The following is a 21,907-nucleotide window of genomic DNA, read 5'->3' as shown; positions in this document are numbered from 1 at the left end:
GATAAACAGCAAGGAGGCAGACCTCCCACAATATTTCTCAAGGGATTATAAACCTTGGTTTCGTTGATAATGATCTTCACAAATGTTTAGACATTTATATAGCAGGGTACTCTTACTGTGCCAATTCAGGGTAAGTACCTTGATTATGGGTACCACAGCAGGAGGGGGAATTCGAACCAGGAACGTTCGGATGGTGAGGACACAGTCCTAACTGCAATGCCGCCTGCTTCAAAAAGCAGAGCTGCAGAACTGATCGTACATCTGAAAAAATACACTTTACTGCCCTGTAGTAATGGAACAGGTAGTTTACAATAATAATTAAGACATACGTAAAGGCAACAGCAAGCACACGGTACAAACCTTGAGCACCACAGCTGCCCACTTCTGCTCAGTTTACCTCCCGAAGTTTCGTGTTCTTAAGTGGAATTTATCATGTCAACATACATGAAAACAGGCCAATAGAGAATAATGTAAATTAGAATGTAATGCAGGAACAAAACATCTGTACTTTAGGTTTTCAGAGGTATATCCAAAATAGTTTGTTTTAAGCTGTTTATTAAAAACAAGGGTTACCGATAGGTAACAGCTGAAAGTGGCCCGGGACACAGTTGCAGAAGTCCCACAGCTTGGTGTGTGGTAGAACACGGTAAGAGGTGCTGGCGCAGGCGGGCCGAGGGAGCTCAGCGGCGCCCTCCCCGACACAGAAGGGTAGGATCAGGGCCCATCATCAAGCAGCCGTCGGTGAGGCACACCGGCCGAGGTGCGTTATGGCTTTCCACCCCCACCCCTCTACCCCCGCCACACACACAGCCATTCGTGCCATTGCTGTGAGCTCCGCCCACTCACCGCCCCGCCCCGCCCCACCCCTCCCCCGTTCGAGACACGTGGGTAGCGGTTTTCACTGTCAGATCAAAGAGGGAAGCGACTGATGATTCACAGAAATGCAGATTTCTCACCTTCTCACCATGTTCTGTGTCAGCGGTGAGGGAAAACAAAAAGAACAACCCAGCTTCAGGCCTCGAATCAGAAATGCACATCTGTGATAACTGTTACACGAAAGGATGTCATTCGACTAAGAAAAAAAAAATGTAGCGGTGAGATTCACTACATTTAATCCAAGAGCAACACTAAATGTCACTCGCACTCACTTTCGTTGACTGCTTGTCCTTGTCAGGGTTGCGGCCATCCAGAGCCTATCCTGGAATCGATGGGCACCGGGCTGGAGGGCATACGCTCTGGACAGGACGCCAGTCCATTGCAGGGTAGCCATAGTAAATCTGAACAACCAAATTAAGTGGTGCTTTAATTCTGAAAGTCTACTGTATCAATTCAGGATAAGTACCTTGACTGAAGGTACTAGAACAAGAGCGGGGATTCGAACTTGGGGCTTTCAGGTTGGAATGCAGAGGCTCCAGCAACTACGTAACCTAGTGTCCCCGATGACATATCTCACCACATAGATTTCTTTCTATTACCTGAACAGCTGCATCACAGCTAAAACACTGCAAATAGCCAAGCAAAATGTGTAAAAGGTCCTGTCTGGTTTCAGATTATAAACACGTGAAGGATACCTGTGACATTCCACGAGCAGGGTTCGTCACCCAAAGCAGCGAAACGACAAATCGGCGACCGCTCCGGAATTTATTTGCACACTGTGCGTGTGGCCAACACCTGCTGTACGTAGCTCTGCCTCCGGCCCAGGTAAACACGGAGGCCCGGGAGAAGACAAGTCCACTCCTGTCGACTCCGTTCGGGCAGCTCCATATGGAACCGCAGCTGGAAAACACACCCATGGCAACAGCAGCTGTACTCAGAGCCGCCATAAGGGCAGCGAAGCACCGCGAGGCCCGTGACACGCACCCCAGCAGGGCGTGCAGCCGATTCTGTTATCCGCGTTGGCCGACGCGGCGCCCAGACAGTCCGACGGGATTCTTCCTACGAAATCAGTCTCCAGATTGTTCAGAGCCTCATTTCGGCAAATGTACGGATTTCGATGGATACAATCCAGCCATAACTTGAACCGATAATCTTCATAATCTGTTTAAAAAAAAAAAAACTAAAAAAAACAAATTGCTTTCAAAGGACAGAACAGTTATTCTCAAGATCAAAACAATACGAACAGAATGCACGAAATTAAAATGTACTTTTCTACCTTGGAAATTTACTAGTCTTTACATATTTTCCAGCGATGGAAAGAAAAATTTTCTCCCAAATATGACAACAAAAAACAAAGAAGCAATTTAAAGGGTGCCAGTGCAGTTCTGTATGATTCTTTGTTAAAGATTAAAAAAATCCCCAGCGTAACACGGCGTCCGTGAGAGCCTCAACAAAAGGGTGAGATGTTTTCAATATTCACTAGCAGGACTCTTGTCTCGCAGCGTTTCTGTGGGAATCTCATTAATTGCTAAACCGCATGAACCGATGTGGAATAACAACACCCACCGCTTTCGCACTTACGGGTCGAGGCCATTACATTGGCAGTCTCTCGCTGCGCGCAGACTGGAGCGCGCCGTCCTCACAATGCGCTCGAAAAGCACCAGCCCGATGCACGACGACTTGGATAGACCACCTTGAGAAGCGGAGCTAATTCCGGTCCTTTCTAATTATATACATTCCTGCTCTGGGACTTCAAACGCACAACAGACAGATACTTCATTTACATGTAGCGGGACTAAACACACCTGAGGCTGGGACAACAAAATGACCAGCTTATGTATTCTGGTGTAAGATATCTAATGCACAGCTTCCTAATATGAAGGATGGAAGATGTATTTAATAATAGTATTGAAAACGAATCCTAAACATGGATTAGTCCTTAAATTCCACCCCACGCCCACACTGAAACAACAGTATATACCAGAAATGGAATAAAACCCTAAGAAATGTGTGTATTGTTTTACAGTCCATTTCTATGACCTTAACATGATATGATTTTATAAACACTGTCATCATAAGGGCTGATCAACATATTGGAGGCAACGGACAGGTTTTACGGTGACTTTACGGGAAGTAATTTCACAATTTAATAATCTCCCTTTCCTCTATAATCCTAAGTATTATTACTACAAATCTGAAAAGTCCCTCATTACATAGGTTACTTGACCATACTGTACCACACAAAAGCATAAACTGAACTCAGCCTTTTGAGAATAAATCTTTAACTCCCTGTAAAACTGAAATGTACACATCCCTCACTCTGCTGGATTTTTCATAGATTATGTTTTAAATACTGTATATCTCATCTAGATATACGGTAGGGGTTGGGGCAGGGGGTGCGGTGGCGCAGCGGGTTTGGCCGAGTTCTGCTCTCTGGTGGGTCTGGGGTTCAGGTCCAGCTTGGGGTGTCTTGCGATGGACTGGCGTCCCATCCTGGTTGTGTCCCCTAACCGTCCAGCCTTGCGCCCTGTGTCGCCGGGTTAGGCTTCGGTTCGCCGCGACCCTGCTCAGCAAGTGTGTGTGTGTTTGTGTACATACACATGTACACAAAGGCAAGCAAAGCGAACAAGTCATGGACCCAAAACTACTGGCCACAACAAAAGAAAATGTGTGTTTGAATAATGTGAGTGGGTGTGGCAGGAGAACATGTGTGCCGAGATTATATTAAAGACAATACTTTTTATATAAACAAAAAAAAAACTGCACTTCTACTGTCAAAACGTTGGTAGGACGAGCGATCTTTTTAATCAGAGCACATCAGCAGGACCCTGAGCATTACAATGCCAAAACCCTCCCCACCCCACTCCACCCCTATTCCTTTCCTCCCTCCTCCAAAACCCTTGCTTGATGAATGTGGCCAAGCTGAACTTCATAACAACTTCTCATCTACTTGACACGATTATTCATCAGTCAAACACAAATGCGCACAGTGTTCCTACTGAGAGCCTTACCCCCCCCCCCCCCCCCGCAACGATCAGCCCGGGAGATGAATCGGATACGGATAAGCAAATGCGGAGATGCTATTTAATGCAGTCCGTTCATCATCTCAAAACATGCTAACACACTTAATGGTGTACGGGGCCGCGCAGCCTGCGTCGGTTCTTTGAGATGTTATTCCTCGAATCCCGGTGACGTGTGGGAGCCATTTATCATATTTACGGGTCCGATGAAAACACGGCACAGGCAAGGAGCGCAGGGACACGGGGGCCCTTAATGACACCGACTGCAAGTCCGCAGAGCCTTTAGGACGGAGCATGCTGTCTGTTTGGAGGACTGACCACACAGCTAGAGAGGGGCAGGTGAAGGTCAGTGTTCATGACCTCATAACCTGGAGGTCCTACTGACTGTCCAAAATTTGCCAGCAGATGTGGGGTCAAAGGTGAGGCAGAATTGGCAATGAGCCAGCTGGGGGTCCGCGGGATTCATTTTCTTCACGCGTTCGCTTGACTTCGACTCTCCTGCCACTCCGTTGAGCCCATGCTTACGGTTCACGAGTGTGATCCTGATTCGGAGCGCTGTACTGTGTACCGAGGCCTAAGGAGCTGCAAAGCCGTGAGGATTTTGGCCCGAATAAGGGAACAACAGGTCCACGGCAGAGAAGCCCCACACACACAGTATGCTGGTGGGGAAGAGGTACTGTCAAGCAGCAGGAAGCAAAACCTCAAGCAGTTCGAGAGGTGGCGGTATCGTCTGCGGCTGGGCCGAGGAGCGCCGTGCCTCGGATACACCACGATCCCGATCAAAGAACTCGCTAAGGATGACATGTGGGGTTGCTCCAGGGTGTCGCTTTGTATGAGTGTTGTTTCGAACTTTGCTTCAGAACTCCTGCGCCGATGGCTCGGACGTGGGTTTGAATCCAGCTCAGTCTAAGTGTAGTCTTCGCGTTCTCCACGTGTTCACAGGGTGCTCTGGTTTCCTTTCACACTCCAAAGACATGGTATTTAGGTGGAGTGATGATTCTAAACTGTCTCTAGCGTGTACATGTATGAGAGAATTAGTGTGTGTGACTGCCCTGTGTTGGACAGCCATTCCATTCAGGATGTACCCTGCTTCAGGCCCCATGCTTCTGGGATAGGCTCTGGACCACTGCGACCCTGAATTGGACAAGCGGTTATTGATGACGTATGGATGGATGGAGTCATTTAGAAGAAAACTGACTAACTGTCTATAAAGCAACAATGAGAAAGATTCTTCAGTAATATATGAACAAAAGCAGTATGGTATAAGAAAATATAAAGTGTGAACGTGTTCTTTAAAAATTAGTACATTAAAACTTTAACAACAATGGAAAACATTTCACAAACAGACTGTGATGTGTGTTACAGTCATGCAGGAGAACCTAAGAGCAATAGCACATGGCTTCTACTGTTTTCATAAACATTATTATTATTATTATTATTATTATTATTATTATTATTGTAATTATTATTAACACAACTGCTGCTGTTAGTAGACTGGCAGTGTTTGTGCAGAATGGGCGAAAAGACACACTCAGCCCACTCCACCAAGCATAATATCCCAATGAGTTGCACTCTTCTAGTCACAAACACGTGAGCAAGTCCAAGACGTCACACAGGACCGGGATACACACCGCAGCTGCCAAACACAGTTATCCAAACTGATAAATTAACTGCAATTCATATCCAAAAGGATCAAAACAAGGTCACAGTGAAAGAAAAACATTATTATTAACGCAGTATCAAACAAGCGTGTTCCTGGCGACCGCTCAGAATGTCAGCGTGACACGCTTCTGACATGACGGCTCCGGCACTCAGCCGCTGGCACTCGGGGGAAGGACTGGCGCTGGTGGGAGGGGAGTCTGGGCCAGGACCCTCGGCCCACACTGCCGCACCATCCCTTTCCCCTCCTCGCTCTACGCCAGCCCGCCGTCCCCGTTATCTCAGAAGCAGCTGTTGTTTTGGGAACGGCTGCCAGTTTGTTCTTTGGTTTCGAAGGGCGGGGGGGGTTGGGTTCCAACTGGTTCACATACACGGCCTGGCGCGAAGCCCACCGTTACAGGGCAGGTCGGGGCCCCTGCCACGCGCCGCACCGCACCGCTGAAACAACACGGCGGCAGGACGGGAACCGCTCCCTGCGGGTCTCGACTGCGTCCTCCTAGGACAGCGGAGTAGCTGCTTTTTCTCTGCAGACTTCCTCCGGCGCACTCAGCCCGCACACACCCTGCGCTGGCCTTGGCTGGACGGGGGGCACGGCGGACTGCTCATTTCCTCCCTGTCGGCACCGAAGTGACCATTCGAGACCGTGCTTGTGCAGCGTAACTTCTGACGCTGACGACAGAAAGGCGACCGCACCCCAGTGCCCAACGCCTCTGGGGTCTAAACCCAGTGATAAATAAATACGTCCCGCTGCATTTTATTGCTTACGTTTATGGGAGACATCACTTTAAAGGCGAGATGTGCTCACCTGAACCAAGAATTCTGCGGTTCTGCATGAAGGCTCGATGGGAATGTCTCCAGGTGTGAAGTGAACGCTGACCACATCTCCATGGGGATGAGTGCAAACCCCTCGACCGCGTGGCTGATCGTCATACCAGAGACCACAGGGCTCGGTTTGTCTCACCAACCCACCTGCACCCAAAATCAGGAGCCCGACCGAGGGATGGGCTCCGTACCCCACAGCTGAGCGGAAAGCCTAACATCCTGGGAGGTCAAACGGTTCGTTTCGGTGCTCTCTAGCATGTGGACCACAGCTGTGTTGGGGCAGGACCGAGACAGCTGGATCAGATGAGATGGGGTCTATCTTGATGCTGCAGCATGCCACCCCACAGACAGGGCGGTCGCGGGGTTAACCAGATATACCCAGAGTGAGTGGTGGGGCAGAGAATTAAGAATTCAGAAATGGGGACGCCCTCCGGAGCCGTGCCCGAGTTTCCAGACAATGAGGCAGTCTCGAGAAAGATGAGGGTCTCGGCCTTGGAGATGCGTTTCCACTTCCTGCTGTACAAACATACACCGATACCCGCGAAGTGCGTATTAAAAGTTGCAGTGACACATCTGCCTTTTCCCGTATCGTAAAATCACAATCAAAAAGAAGCCCTAGGAGGGAATCAAAGCGTTTCTGGGCCACATGATGCTCTCCCGCTAAACCCGTGACCTCCCGTGCTCTACAGAGAACTGGCCAGCAGCTGTAACGAGCAAGAAGGAAGCCTGTCGTCCCAGAATGCCATTGACACTGAGCACAAAGTAGGCAAAAAGGACAAGAGCGGAAGAAGAGTATCTCCGAAACCCACTCTGATAGGTTCATAGGTGCTGAACTTTGCAAAAGGTTGACATGTACTTCACACTCTCTGATGAGCTGTTCCACTGGACACACCAGCGGTAAAGTTACCCGATGTTGTGCCACTGCACAGAGCTAGTAAGTGGAGATTTAGAATTATTCTCCTGCTGTCGGACGTGCTCAGTAGCGGGGGCCCATCGAGGGTGGTCCAAGCTCTAACTCTAAAGCTACGAGGTCGGGCACGGAGCCACAAGGATCACGGGAGACAAAGCGAGGAGTAATAAATCAATGATACGGCGCAATCTAGCCCCCGGTGGAGATCTGCGGGAGGGATGAGAGGGACTGGGGGTGGATGTAAGAGGTCAACTAACTCCTTAAGAGAAGGTCTTGGAAAGCCCAACGCGTTCACGTCGACCCGGGAGATCTTGACCCACCTGTCCTTCAGGAAGTCTACGACGCGCCTGAAGTCCGCCACGCAGTACTCTCTCTTCATGTCCATGAGGACGCTGTCGGAGCCCGACTGCACGGGAACGTGAAGGAAGGCGAACACCCGCGGGTGGCCGAGGATCTTGGCCATCTCCTGTGAGAAGGGAGAAAGGAAGCATGTGTTTCAACACTACTGAGGGGGCTTGGGATGGGAGTGATGGTGCGGCTGTCAGAACGGGGGGGTTGGGGTTCTTCCTTAAACTGAGCTGCGTTGCAGAAAAGCATCTGCCAAATTAGCAATTGTGTGAGTCAGGAGGAGAAAAGACTTTGAATTTCAGCAGTTGGGACCACATGACAGTCATAAAAGACTTCAGTCCCCTGTCCACCCAGCACCCTCCCTCCCTCCCTCCCTCCCTCCCTCATACTGGGGTAGGTGAGACCCGTCCCCCACCAGCAAGACTGAAGCCCTGTATACCAGAGATTGCACCCTACCAAGAAGACATTACTGCAGCCATACAGAGAACTGGCCTCCCCGGGAAAGCACATTAGGGCCACATTTAAAAACATTTAAAAAAAAAAAAAAAAAAAAAAAAAAAAAAAAAAAACCCACACTAATGACACATGATGGGAAACTGCACAAAACGAGCTGCCGTGCAAAGACTGATCGCTGGCTTCCCATCGACCGGCGATGTTCCGGCCGATAAGCAGAGTGGCTCTTCCCTCCGATCGGCGCAGTCGCCCTCCGTCATGACGCTGCGTGTGTGTAATCTGATATTCTCTTTGCGTCCTTGCAAATGCACGTCGGGGCGCAGCGACTGTGGGGTAACAGGAGGGGGACCCCGGCTCTGCAACCTGTCACCGAGAGTTATGTCAACGCGGCGGCCCTGGCAGATGATTCGGAATAATTCATCCCTGCCGAGAGACTGCGCCACATCGCAAACGTTCGCACGATCTGATCAAAACATGTGAGATTTAAGGGCCTCTCCCCGCCAGCCGTCTTCTCGATCGGCGCTCATTAAAACCACACGGGGAACACAGTCCTGTGTGTTTTCTTTTAATATTTATCTATAATGAGCGCAGATCAGCTAGGAAAACGGGCCGCGCCGGGTCTCCCCCGACGCGTGCCAGAAAACCCAGTGAAACGAGGGAAGGGGTGCAGGTGAAGAGGGGGTCGCTTGCGGGGGTGTCGAGGGGATGGAGCCTCGCGCTTCCTCAACTAATACGACCGACGTGAGCTTCGGCCTCTGCCGTCTCAAGCCCTCGCGAACGTGACGCTTTCGGAGGACGAGCTGCCGAGCGAACCTGGCGGAACAGTTCCGAAGAGAGAAACATGCCACTAAAGTGAACGTCAACTGCTCTGAATACACTCTTCATGATAACATACATTTTCATAACCATCCATTACAAATTACCACTTGTCCAGTAGAAGGTCGTGGTGGTCCAGAGTCTATTCTGGAAGCGTAGAGCATGAAGCAAGGTACTCCTCGGACGAGACACCAATCCATCACAGGGAAAGCACATACACGCTCAACTCACACACCACAGGCAATTCAGAGTCACCGAGCCACCTGAAACTCACATCTTTGGGCCGTGGGAGGAAACCCACGACAACAAAGGGAGAACACGCAAAGATCCACACAGACTGAGCGGGATTCAAACCAACAACAGCCCAGGAGCTGTGAGGGACCAGTGCTACTCGCTGCTCCACTGTGCCAGCATTACCTTAAACGCCCAATTCCGGTGCTAGAGACACTTAATCCAGATGACAGTCTGCTGACAGATGAAGCGTATAAGGGAACACACAACAGCACAAACAACAATAAATACAGAGAGCAGATGTTTAGGAGTGCACATCTGGTTCTCCTTTGCAGTTTAAACTTCCCAGTATTCCACGCTAAAAGGTCCTAATAACGGAGAGGCCTGGCGAGCAGCCGCGCTGCTCATTTTCCATGCGGAGTGCACGCTAAGTCAGGCTTTCCCTCACAGAGTGTTGGAGGGTTCGAGCCAGACCAGCGAAGCGATGGAGAGCTTCGCAGCACATGCCTGGCCAGCAAAAGCAACGTTCCCCACAGCACCGCCCCCACCCCGGAGCCGGCGGACACCAGTACACGCCCGCGATCAGAGTCCCCCATAATGGTAATACAATTACACTGCGGTGCGGCAGACAGCACCGGTGCCTCGCAGCACCTGGCCCGTAGCTTCAGATGCGGGTTCGACTTTGGCTGTCTGCGTGCAGTTCGTATGTTCTCCATGTGTTCGTACGTATTTCCTCCGGCGCTCCAAAGACATGTGTTTCAGCTGAACCGGAGACTAAAATTGTCTCTTGTGTATGCACCATTGTTAACACCCCATAGTTCGTGGATAAGCCCCAGACCACTGTGACCCTGCATGGATGGATGTGGTCAGAAACTGAGAAACAGCAAAGAGTGACAAGTTTTAAACTCCGGACTCATATTTTCGATCATACTGTCACAGGCATAAAGACCTGCCGAACTCAACGAAGGTGTCACCGAAAGGCAGGAGACAGAAACAAAGAGCACGTGGAAGTGAGAAAGCGACCGACTTCTTGAGCGCTACCGGATGAAGGGGTGGAGTGAGGGGACAAGGGGTTGCGAGTGAGAGAGAGAGACAGAGGGGAACGCAGACTGAAGCGAACCAATTTCCTGAGGTGACGCAGAAACTCCTGCCTCAAGGACAGAGAGCATTGCAGCTGTCGGCCCTCGCTAATGTAATCACGCTCTCCTAGTCATATCGTTACCCAAATTATAATCGCCTTTTTTAACTCGGAAATGATTTCTGAAGAATTTGTTGATTGCGGTCCGTCTTCACAATTAAAATCCATTGTGCGCCGCCCCCCACCACGGGGGTACTCTGCCTCGCTTGTATCGCCTTGTGTGGGGTTACACATTAAAGGAGCGAAATTACAATTAATTACTCTGAAGAATACCAGTTGATTGGTTCCCTGGGTAAACAGGGACGACTTGCACCGATGTACAAAAAGCGTCCGAACGAACCTGCGGGAGAATCGCGTCCGGTGGCCTGGGGGTCCGGGAGTGGGGTGGGGGGGTCCGAGGGGCTCCGCTCTATTTCTAAAGCGGCTGAGACGTCTTTGTCCGCCATCCGCAGGTTTCCATAGGCGGCACGGCAGGTAGCACTAGTGCCTCACAGCTCCGGGGTTGCGAGCTTGAATACGGGCTTCAGGTGAACTTGTTGTGGAATCTGGTTCGAATGGACACACAGTCTGGAACACGAAGACCTTTATTTGTTCCAAGCGTCCGTACAAACAGCATGCCGGGAGACAACTCCAAAGAGAAACTCCCCAAACGATGCATCTTATCGATGTGTGGTGTGTGTGCTATGCTATAAGGGAGGGGACGTGAATATTCATAAGTGTAAAGCTACGAAAATACAGCACCGGTGCTGAAACGGTTTGTACGAGACAACTTGCAGGTAGCACAAAGATACAAAGAACAGAGGGGTTAGAGGGACGGCACCCCCGGCGAGGTAACAGCAGTCCCATGTCATGCATAACATGATTCCATCGAACAAAAGACAAAACATCTGCTTCATCATTAATGTTCTCTCTCAAACGATTAATAGGTGTCCCATCCAGTGTGTCACCCTGCTTCCCACCCTGTGCGTCCAGGATAGGCTCCAGATCACAGGGATCAGCCCTCATCCACAAACGGCTGGTAATTGACTAATAAAAAAAACTGGAATAATTCAACAATCAATATTACTTTTAACACAAGAGAGTGCTATACCAACCGATGTCTACAACCGCTTGTCCCATGCAGGGTCGCGGGGAGCTGGAGCCTAACCCAGCAACAGAGGGCACAAGGCCGGAGGGGGACGGGACGCACCCAGGACGGGACGCCAGTCCGTCGCAAGGCACTCCAAGCAGGACTCGAACCCCGGACCCACCGGCGAGCAGGACCCGGTCAGCACAGATGTGTGTGAGCAAAACAAAGTTCTGACCAGTCCAGGAGCAGAACACACTTCTGCTCCAAAAGCGCTTCACAAACATGAGGAACATGTAAACATCCATTTACTACCGACAAGATTTATCCTCAATATCATCTGCATCTTTCGACCAAAGGGCACTTTAAATCACGAGGATCGCCGGAATGTGTCGAAGCAACCGACAGATCGGATTATACAGACGGCAAAGTATTAACTTCAAAAATCACGATTAAACAGTCAATGCTTTTTTAATCATTTAAAAATGATAGGAAAACAGAATTTTAATTTCCTACTAAAGAGAGAAATTGCGTTCAATATCTTATCATAGTTTGAGATTAAAAAAAAAAACACAGACTTGTTAATTAAGCAACTTATAATTACTCCATGTGTTAATGACACTATCTGATTGGCGCTGCATCTTGTCCCCAGCAGCTACACGTTTAATATGCATCTTATTTACTCTGTAAAGCGGTAATTTACTTAGCGATGGTGACGTGTGCAAGGAACTCATTAGAGGCAGACAATAGTGACTCCTGGTTTTAAAATAACAATCACAGGGTCTGAGAAAAGGCCACGGACGGAATGTGCCTCGGCAGACGGCGAAAAGGCCGAGCGGCAGGGCACCCAGGTCCGGACGGGTTACGGCTCACCCCCGCGAGACCCCAGTGATGACCGGCAGCATCCCGTGGACGGGAGGTTCGTCGACAGGGCTCCGCTCGAGACAAAACTCAGAAACCGCTGAGGGTTCACATATCGCACATCTTACATCTAAGGCAAACGGCATATTTTAAGATATATGCTAATTACATTTTTTCTTCATTAGGGCCGATAACTGAGCGAGAGAGAGAGAGAGAGAACAACAGGTAAAAGACAGTGAGGAACATCCCTTTTCCCTCGTGCGTAGTGTCACAATCCACATTGTCCCCCATGTACCTCTGGCTCTTGCTGGAACGGAGGGAACAATCAGATGATGATCAAGATCAACAGTATGTTTCGCATAAAAAAAAAGTTAAAAAAATACCAGGAAAACAGCTGCAAAAGAATGCAAAAAGAGTAAACACTGAAGGTAAACTACTAATTAGCTGTATAGTGAGAACAAAATAAATCCAAAACAGTTTATCTGTAATGGCCTGCAGAGCTCCTCATTTAAATAAAACATTTTGCAAATAAAGAATGCGCGCACACACAAGTCTTTTTTAACATGAACAATAGTAGAACAGAACTTATTTTAATATTTAATTTCTCTTTACAGGTTGAACTGTGCACTATTTAAAAGTATGATGAATACTGAATACTGGACTTCTGGAGTAAAACCACCACGTACAACGGGGTGGGGAAAAAAAAAGTCAAACGAAAGCTGGACCTAATTTAATGAAAAAAATCCACAAAGCAGTACGACTGTAACCCCTAAATTGGGTCAGTGAGTTTGTTCGTGATTAAGTTCTGTAATAATGTGATATTAATCTAGCGCCATTACTTGATGTGGAGAGGGCTGGAAGCCGATCCTTTCATCTTTCAGAGCTCGTAAAAATAAAATAAAATAAAAAAAAAAAAAAAAAAAAATGCAGAGGGATGAAAAAAGGTGAAGCCAACAGTCTTGATAACTGCAGATGTAATAGTGGAAAAAAAAAAAGAGAGGGAAGGAAAAAAAAGAAACCGCAGGGCCCTGAACTGCTGGGCTGCGGGGAAGACCAATGCACTCGCGAAACCCTTCAAAACAGGAAAGTGTTCGTCGGGTCGAATTTTTACCTTAAAACCCGAATGTGGACTATGATGACTTCTCTAACCGTTTCCCCACAGGCCAGCAAATGTGCGTTTCTTGCATAATTACTGTTTTCTTTGGACCCGACACGCGTGTTTTGGCTTTGCACGCTTGCGAAACACAACAACTGCCAGAGATGAAAAGCGGCTGCACCGCGATATTCAAATGGAAAAGTGCTTCTTGAGCCAAAGGCTTCACAATGGCAGCAGCAAGAGGTGGAAACAAGATGGGAAATGGGGTTTAAAAGATCCGTCTGGGGCTTTACATGCTCCGCGTGCCGTGGACCTTCCACATGTCGGCTGGCAGATGCAACGGTAGCCGACAAACAAGTGGAAACACCCAAAAACATTTCCGTTACTAGACTGTTGGGCACTGCTCCGTCTCGACTACCTGCACCTCTTTACATGCATTTACCCTGATATTTATTCATACATTTACTCTTTTCTCCAAAGTGACTAACAATATGAGCTTTACACACAGTACTAAGTGACTCACAAGGATTTACCCATGCATACAGCGGGGTAACTTTGTACCAATTCAGGGGACGTCCCTTGATCAAGGATTCTGCAGCAGTCTTGGGTTCAAACCCTTGTCCTTTGAGTTGTGTCGAGGCACAACGCTACTTGCATGGGGTTTCACCTCCAAATGAACTCTTCGCTCCAGAACTCTTGTGACACCACGACTGTACTGGTTCACAGTAATCGGGTCACACTGACAGGTGTCAGAAAGCACCAGGTCTCAGATCACATTCGTCACGCGAAGCACCACAGCGAGTGATTGACTGCAGGTACTGTACCGTAGTGTAACAAGCACCGCAAGTCACCTTGGCTGGAAAAAGGTGTCAGTGAAACACAACAAAATGTTCATTTTCTTGGGAGGAAAGCATCTCCTACATGAATAAATGCAAATTTAGAAGGTGGTTTTCTCCTGATATCTTTTTAGGATCCATGACAGAAGTATATTTCTGAAAAGAATAAGAAATTAATGCTGCTGCTATGGTGGGTGCAGTGGTGCGGTGGGTTGAACCACAGTCCTGCTCTCCGGTGGGTCTGGGGTTCGAGTCCCGCTTGGGGTGCCTTGCAGCGGACTGGCGTCCCGTCCTGGGTGTGTCCCCTCCCCCTCCGGCCTTACGCCCTGTCTTACCGGGTAGGCTCCGGTTCCCCGCGACCCCGTGTGGGACAAGCGGTTCTGAAAATGTGTGTGTGTGTGTGTGTGTGTGTGTGTGTGCGCTGCTGCTGCTATTTTAAAATCACGTAACAAATGACCTTTTCCAGACCAACAATGAAACCCCATGAACCAGGAGCATCTCTGCATAAAGTGGGCCACAACTTGACCTAAGTTGGATCAAATCCCGGTTCTTGCAGAGCAATGGAGGCTCGTGTCACTGTTGTAAGGATGTACAGTACCCACTCAAAGTGAGAGGCCACCTCTACCTCCTGGAAATTTTTTTTTCTGTATGACATTTGCTGAACACGTTCGGTTTAGAAATGTGGCTCCATGCCTTCCCAACTCGTCTGCAGCAGTTCCCAGATAGGTAGGACACCTGTGTGCTGTTTTGATTTCACTCTTCCGTCCAGTTCGTCCCACACAGGTGTCCAGATTGCCCAGGTGGACTCACTTCCTATTGGACCTTCAAGGGTGTTGATGCTGGAGGACTCATTCAGAACCAGATCGTACTCTCACTGTCACCATAAAAACTGCTCCTGCTATAATAAAATGCTACTTTATGCTCTAGAAGATAATTAACCCATTTGAAGTCACCCTTTCCTGTCTGTAAATTAACAGTCTAGCGGTGCAGCAGGACCTGGTTCAGCCGGTCATACAGGCCGGGACCATAATTCGGCGGCTCCATTTCCGACTTCAATTTCCTACCACAGTGTTTTCCAAAATACAGAAGGCATCTTTCATCTGGCACATAACCACAGCAGAGTCCCACAGCTGCTGGAATTGAGCGAGGCAGTGCCCAGGGGTACATGCAGTCAGCACCATCCACATTCTCTTGTACAGCGGTCGCCTACATCTCACGACATCCATTCCATCATGGTCTTTATACTCTGAGGAAGGGCTACATGGGCAAAGTGCAAATTCTGTCTCCTGGCCCAGGAATGTAAAGCAGTCCATCAAAGCAAGATGACCTTTTATAAAGTGTATACAAGCAGCAGCACAAGGACCCAGTCTCATTCTGGTATCCCAGATACACTACGAAACGTGAATGTAAAAAACAAGTACAGACAAAGGGTTTACAGAGAGGACAAGACAGTTCAAATGTCTCCCATAATGATGTGTATCACTTTTCAGGATGTAGTAAAGTGCCACTCGCTTCGTAGGGAAAAATCTTACATTTTGTGAGCATACAGATATAGAGGCAATGGAAAGATACCATCGCAAAACCCAGAACGTCCTATGCTCCCAACACAAAGACCATAAACATGGACCCAAAGACATGAAACACCAGCACAGAGAAATTAAACATGGACCCAAAGACTAAAGACCCAAATAAAAATGCTAAAAGACCCACACAAAGACACTAAGCACAGACACTAGGTCTGAAAACTCACCTTTTCCGCACTTACTTCGCCCAAGATCTCTCCAGCTCATGTAAGGTGTAAATGTTCATGCACCGTAACTTTATGATCATCCGCAGATAAGCATTTACACAGCTGCTACTCCTGCATTGTATGTGAATGCTTGTGTACCTTATTATAAAAAAAAAAAAAAAAATTGTAGGAAGGTATCAAGGATTCAACTATCCTGTGTTTTATGCACCTACTCAAATGATGAACATCGGTGCATCAAGTGGAAAGTAAACTAGGCTTACTTAAGAGTCACATGTCTGCAGCAATGTCTCTTTCTCCTAATGTAATGCACAAATTTGTATTTTCGCTGAGATGTACGTCGCTTTGGAGAAAAGCGTCTGCTAAATGAATAAATGTAAATGTAAACACTAACTCTAAGAAACTGAACACCAAGGCAATGCCAAGCAAACCAACACTCTAAATACCAAGACAAAGACACTAAACATGGATGCAAAGACCTTAACTTCCAATCCAAACAGCCTACAGCTCAACGTAAAGACACAACACACTCATCTAAAGACATGCTACAATCTTCACCAAAAACCTTAGCTCAAACACTTGCTACGTGCACCACCCAGGGATCAAGGCAACTCTAAGCTAAAGCCAAGGTCGTTACATTCCCGAAGCTGAAGACAGGCTAGAACCTCTGCCTGAGATTTTCAGAGCTCCAGCGGAGCAGCAGGCATTCCCTGCACGGGAGCTGGCCCACAAGTTGGACCCGGGGCAGCAGACTGACCTCAGCTTTGCTGGAGTCTGCAGCGAGCAGCAACGGGCTACAACTTGAGCAGTGCACTCTGGGAGGAGTGCTCCCTGCGGGAACTGATTGTCCGCAAACGCTATGACAGGGAGCGCTGTGAGACGCCCAGCTGCCTGTGTGGAATGTGTACATGGGGAACCGCTTAGCAACGGGTTCTGCATGCGTTCTGCTGCTATTTGGCTCTGAAAGCAATTTTCCTAAAACTTGCTGACCTTGGTTATGCAGCACAAACCATGACAATGCAAACCAGTCAGCATCTGGCGGGCTAAAACATCAAAAATACACTTTCTCAGCTGAAAGCAATGTATAAAAATTGAAAGGACTGTACTTATTCAGAAAAAACAAAGCACTGCCTCGTCTGCTCTCTTTAACCATCACGCGACTGGGTGTGTGGGGAGAGTGATGTGAAATGGGTCAGACCTGAGTGTGGCTGTAATTCACCAGTCCAGCGAACTCCTCTCGCTTTCCCCTCCGTTTTTCCCAGTGTCCTCACAATGGTACATTACACCCGTAATGGACAAGATGTCCCGGGAGATTCATTAATATGAAAATCATTCGTGTTTTGTGTGAAATTAGCAGTGGGCGCTTGAAATACAAATTGAAGCAGGCTCCCTAGGGCCTGGGGTATAATTGACTGAACTGTGAGCGTTCTCAGATCTCTCCCTCCCCAGATTAAAGGCCAGGGGGATCTAGGGGCTGTGGGGACACAACATCGCTGGGGCCGGAGTGCAAGAAGAGAGAAGTGGGCCAAAGAGTCCTCATCAGACCTACCCTCCACGAACACGAGCGGGGTTGGGTGGGGGGTTGCGATCCCCATGTATTTGGCAAAGAAAAAAGGAGAAAAGGAGTGTTACATGTTTAGCAGTTGACTTGGACACCTGCTGAAGGAACAGAAGCACCACACATCCAAATTTGTGTGTTTATAACCACCTTGTTTCTGGCAAGGAAAAGCAAAACGGCTGAGGGCTGAAGGTGAGTTCCCTCTTCACTTTCACACGGTCATTATGATGAGTAGAGCAAAAGGGCAGGAGCTGCTTGACCGAGCATATCCAGGGGGGAGTACACCACCTCTGAGGTCTGTATGGGCACCGGGGGTGGGACAAGTACACAGCTGAGCCTGAGACACAGTTACGATGAGGGGAACATAGAATAAAGAAAAACCCAACAGAAACCCAAGAAACTGACAATGGTAATATTTTCACAGTACAATTTAGTCACTGTATAGATGGACCGCATTTCACAGAGCTCACGTAGTTCATATCAGCTACTATCTCTCTTGAGTATGATTCGGCATTGTATAGGTACCGCAATCTGTAGACTATAAACTGATACGGCAACAGCAGAACGTAAACAAGCGCTGTTTCCCCAACGCAGCTACATACCAGAAAAGGCTGCACTCTCCTTTCAACCTTGCTGTGTCAAAACCAGCGTTTCATCAGCTGGTCATCAGAAAAGGGACATCTGACCCCATTATTATCTGTTCTGTAAAAGCGCCCACCAGAGAACCGTTTGTACTGAAGGAGCATAGTACATGGAAGGTCTTCCCACTGGAAGTTTTCCCCGTACCGCGTTCGGCCATGCGGGTCACAAAGGTCGCTTGCAAAGAGCTTGTGGCCTTTGGCTCTGGTGGATGAAGCACATGGCTGAAATCACAGGATGAATTGTCAACAACCTCTTCAATCACACGTAAATTAACATAAACTCTCATTTTCTCTTTCATCCTCTTTGTCGATCTTTCTTGCATTCAATATCGAATTTTTTTACATAGTGGCTTGATGAACACATAAAATAATACAGAGACAACTAAATAATAACTAGAAACACAGCAGTTATGGAATAACTGATGAGATGTGGGGTAGTGGGTAGCGCCAGTGCCTCATTATGCCTGAACCGCACTTTTGGCATAGGTGAGAATCCGGTTCAGGGCCTGTGGAGGTCTCGTCAGGATTGCAATAGAAAGGCTTGCACAGGAGTATGGTAAACCACATCTGTACCCTATTTTACAAAGAAAATCACACGAGTGGTTGCAATGAGTCGAATTCGACTTGACGGCACTCACCCCTTACCCTACCCCGGAATACTGAGAATACAGTATATAAACGTGGAGTTTAGGGGCTCTCTGATTGGCTGAAGAAGCAGCAAAGGAAGTGCTGATAAAGCCAGCAGCCATGTGAACTTATGCGCAGGGAGTCCCAAGACAGAGGTTGAGGTTGTACCAAATAGAGCGCACGATCTCCGACAATGGTAGAGACCCTGCGCACTGTACACACACTAAACCAAACCGCTTTGTTTGCCATCACTTCCCAGGATCCGACAAGGTTTTTCTAACACGCCACCAGACGATGTTCAGCACTAACAACAGTTTCAAACAGAAGAGGGAGATGAGGGTTTCAGACAACCCAACGCAACCCAAAATCATCACGGCCTACGACTCATGTAAGGATGCTATTTTCGCGGTTAAAAATTACACCAAAATCACTGCCTCTGCCTGGCCTTAATATTCTGTTTTAGTAGAAAAGTTCAAAGACTGAGCGTAGTATTCCTCATTCTTGGCAAAATATCCATTTAGACTGCAGACCGTGGCACTACACTTTTAAAATGTACTTCCATGACGCCTCTACTTGAAGCTGTCTGACATAATTGTCCCCTCCACTCACGCATGTTTCACACCTTGGCCATGCTCTGAAATGAAGGGGCCGTGGTACATATGAACTGGACACCTATTAGGAAATTAATTAGAACATCAGCATTTCAGAAGTAGGAACCGCTCTTCCACTCCATTTAAGAGCCCTTTGGTTTCGCAGCCAGGTAGAGTCACCACCTTCCCCCCAAAGCCATCCTCTTCTGCTCGACAGCCGTGAGCAATTTACAGGCCGAGTGACAGAGAGACACTTCTAATCACCACCCGGCTGCCTGTCTGCTGGCTAATGCCTGCTAAACGGCCGTCTCCCCTCCCGTCACGGCTGTGATGTGTCGGGGAGTGCGCCGCGGCCCTTCTCCGCTCAAAATCGCTCTCATCTCGAGCCCCTTTCCTTGCAGATTCATAAAGCGCAACGTCTGGAGGGGCAGCCAATTGTTTAAAAGATAAGGGAGCTAGAGATCACAGTGTGTGAAGGAAAGGGGGGGGAGCACAAAAAAGTTACAAAAAAGCTTTGTTAAGATATCTGATACGTCTCGGAGAAAACCATTAAGGCGGAATGTAATCAGAAAAATGCCAAAATGAAATGCCCATGAGAGGCAATCTGGTTCTAACAGCTCCAATCACAGAATGAAGAGATGTCATTTTCTGGACCTGTCACAAGTAGAAAATGTGAAAGTGTCTACCGAGTGCACTTGGCATTTTCTTCTCCAATCAAAGCCATTTTACTTGATTTTACAGTATCAGGTGACGCAATAACTGACGGATGGACGGACGGACGGGGAGGTCGATACTTTTATCTCGCTCTCGAAGCAGCAGGACTTTGCAGTTACAGCACAGCTCTCAGACAGGAGTGGGGCAGCACAGCTGTGGCGATGCTGGAAAGTGATTCAACAGAATTAACATACACACACACACACACACACACACACCGAATGTTATAGAAAATAAACACAAGGAGATGCAATTTGTCGATGGGAGCAAAAAAATTCTAATCAAATTAAGAAAACGGCATTAAAATGTCCACCCCTACATATAGCCCACCCTGCATTTCTAATTAGACTTTAATTGTTTTCTTCCTATAATTTAAAACAAAGAGCTTCATCAGTTTTTAATTTGAATGTATCAGAGCATAAATGCAACCCATACGTACGGGGACGAAATTACAACCCCAATTAACCCTGAGCAAATTAAAACCGCCTCTTGGAGCATTTCCTCCCTGCATCCCGCGGATTACGGCTCTACCCTCGGCCCGGGGCGACGGAAGGGGAGACGGGCCGTCTGTCCGCCCCTCGGCGTGGGGGGCCGTTTCAGTTGGCAAACAAAGCACCGCTGTCCGCGCACCGCAGCCTCGCTGCCACCCCGACTGGAGGACGGCACTAATAAACATGCTCCGCAGAATAACCGGCCCGTGCGCTTTGGCAGAGTGCTGGAGGCAAATGCCAAGAGAGGCACGGAATAATAAATGCCCCAAAGCACAAAACACTACGGCAATCAAGGCAATTAATTCGATCACACAGCTAGTTGAGAGATGAACAAAATAACATAACAGAAAGCTCACGCAGTCCATATGTGGCAGCGTTAAAGCATCATACCGGAACATTAGCAGTGTTAAAGGATCCTGCTGGAGCAGCAGGTGAGGTAAGGCACCTGTAGCAATATGTTGAGTGAAAAATTTACATTTTTTTTACATTTACCTTTATTTATTTAGCAGTCGCCTTACTTGAAAGTACTACACAATGGTAAGTTGTGGGATTCAAACCTGGGTCCTTTCATCGCAAGGCAGCAGCTCTAACTGCTACGCAATATGTATAGCAGCCACAGCAGCCTACTGCTGAGACTTATGTGGTGAGGTACACAGCAGTGTTGAAGAATCCTATTAGTGCCATTTGTGGGATAACACACCAGTGCTGAAACATCCCATTGCGGGTGGTTTGTGCGGTGAGACATAGGTAGCACCGCTGAAGCATCCTACTGGTGTCGACTGTGGGGAATGATGCCCATTTCAGTGCTGGAACGTTGAAATGGTGCTCACCTCGAGGTGTTCGAGGATGTAAGGGGGGTTCGTCATGCCGAGCCTGAGCATGGCCCCCTCGGGAATCACCTCCACCAGCCTCCAGAGCAGCGAGGGCAGGTCTGTGCCGATGTCCTTCCCATAGGCCCCCGTGTCCTCGCTAGTGAGCCAGATCTCACACACGCCCTCTAGGAGAAAACAAAAGACACAAAGTGTTAGCACGGAGAGTCAACATCAAGGAGTACGAGGAGAGGAAAACAAAAGAGGTTAGCTCCACCAGCTCAAATAAAAGCACACCAGAGACTTGGAAGAAACTTCCACATAACAGCTCAATGCCTACATGACACTCATCTGAAAATGGCACCAGTGTTCCAGTGTATCACACATGAAGACCCTCTCCCTGGAGACCTCAGGGGGGTCTCTCCCTCTACCAAAGAACATGTACGATCAAGAGCGAGCTGCAACCTAAAATACATTGTCATCAACGCACACATTCTTAGAGTTCTGGACAAGGTGTGGACATGCCACAGTTCCCTATGAGATACTGAGGCATTATGGGAAGTGAAGGCCAATGGACAGCTACAGCCTGGGAGTCGCC

The 21,907-nt window shown here is 48.3% G+C and overlaps 1 protein-coding gene across 2 annotated transcripts in view; it reads right to left on the bottom strand.

Annotated features, from left to right (window-relative positions):
* The window catches only part of cdkal1 (CDK5 regulatory subunit associated protein 1-like 1), a 298,983-nt gene that overhangs the window by 116,256 nt on the left and 160,820 nt on the right, over positions 1 to 21,907 (bottom strand). For both annotated transcript variants that reach the window (XM_018762985.2, XM_018762984.2), the window contains exons 9-10: positions 21,331 to 21,497; positions 7,608 to 7,753 (exon numbers count right to left, since the gene is read on the bottom strand). In XM_018762985.2, coding sequence (XP_018618501.1) covers positions 7,608 to 7,753; positions 21,331 to 21,497 — 313 coding nt within the window. The remainder of the gene's footprint in view (positions 1 to 7,607; positions 7,754 to 21,330; positions 21,498 to 21,907) is intronic.

This window comes from Scleropages formosus, chromosome 18 (genome assembly GCF_900964775.1).
Source record: "Scleropages formosus chromosome 18, fSclFor1.1, whole genome shotgun sequence".
NCBI lineage: Eukaryota > Metazoa > Chordata > Actinopteri > Osteoglossiformes > Osteoglossidae > Scleropages > Scleropages formosus.
Note: the sequence above shows the minus strand (reverse complement) of the source record. Positions and strands in the feature narration are given on the sequence as shown.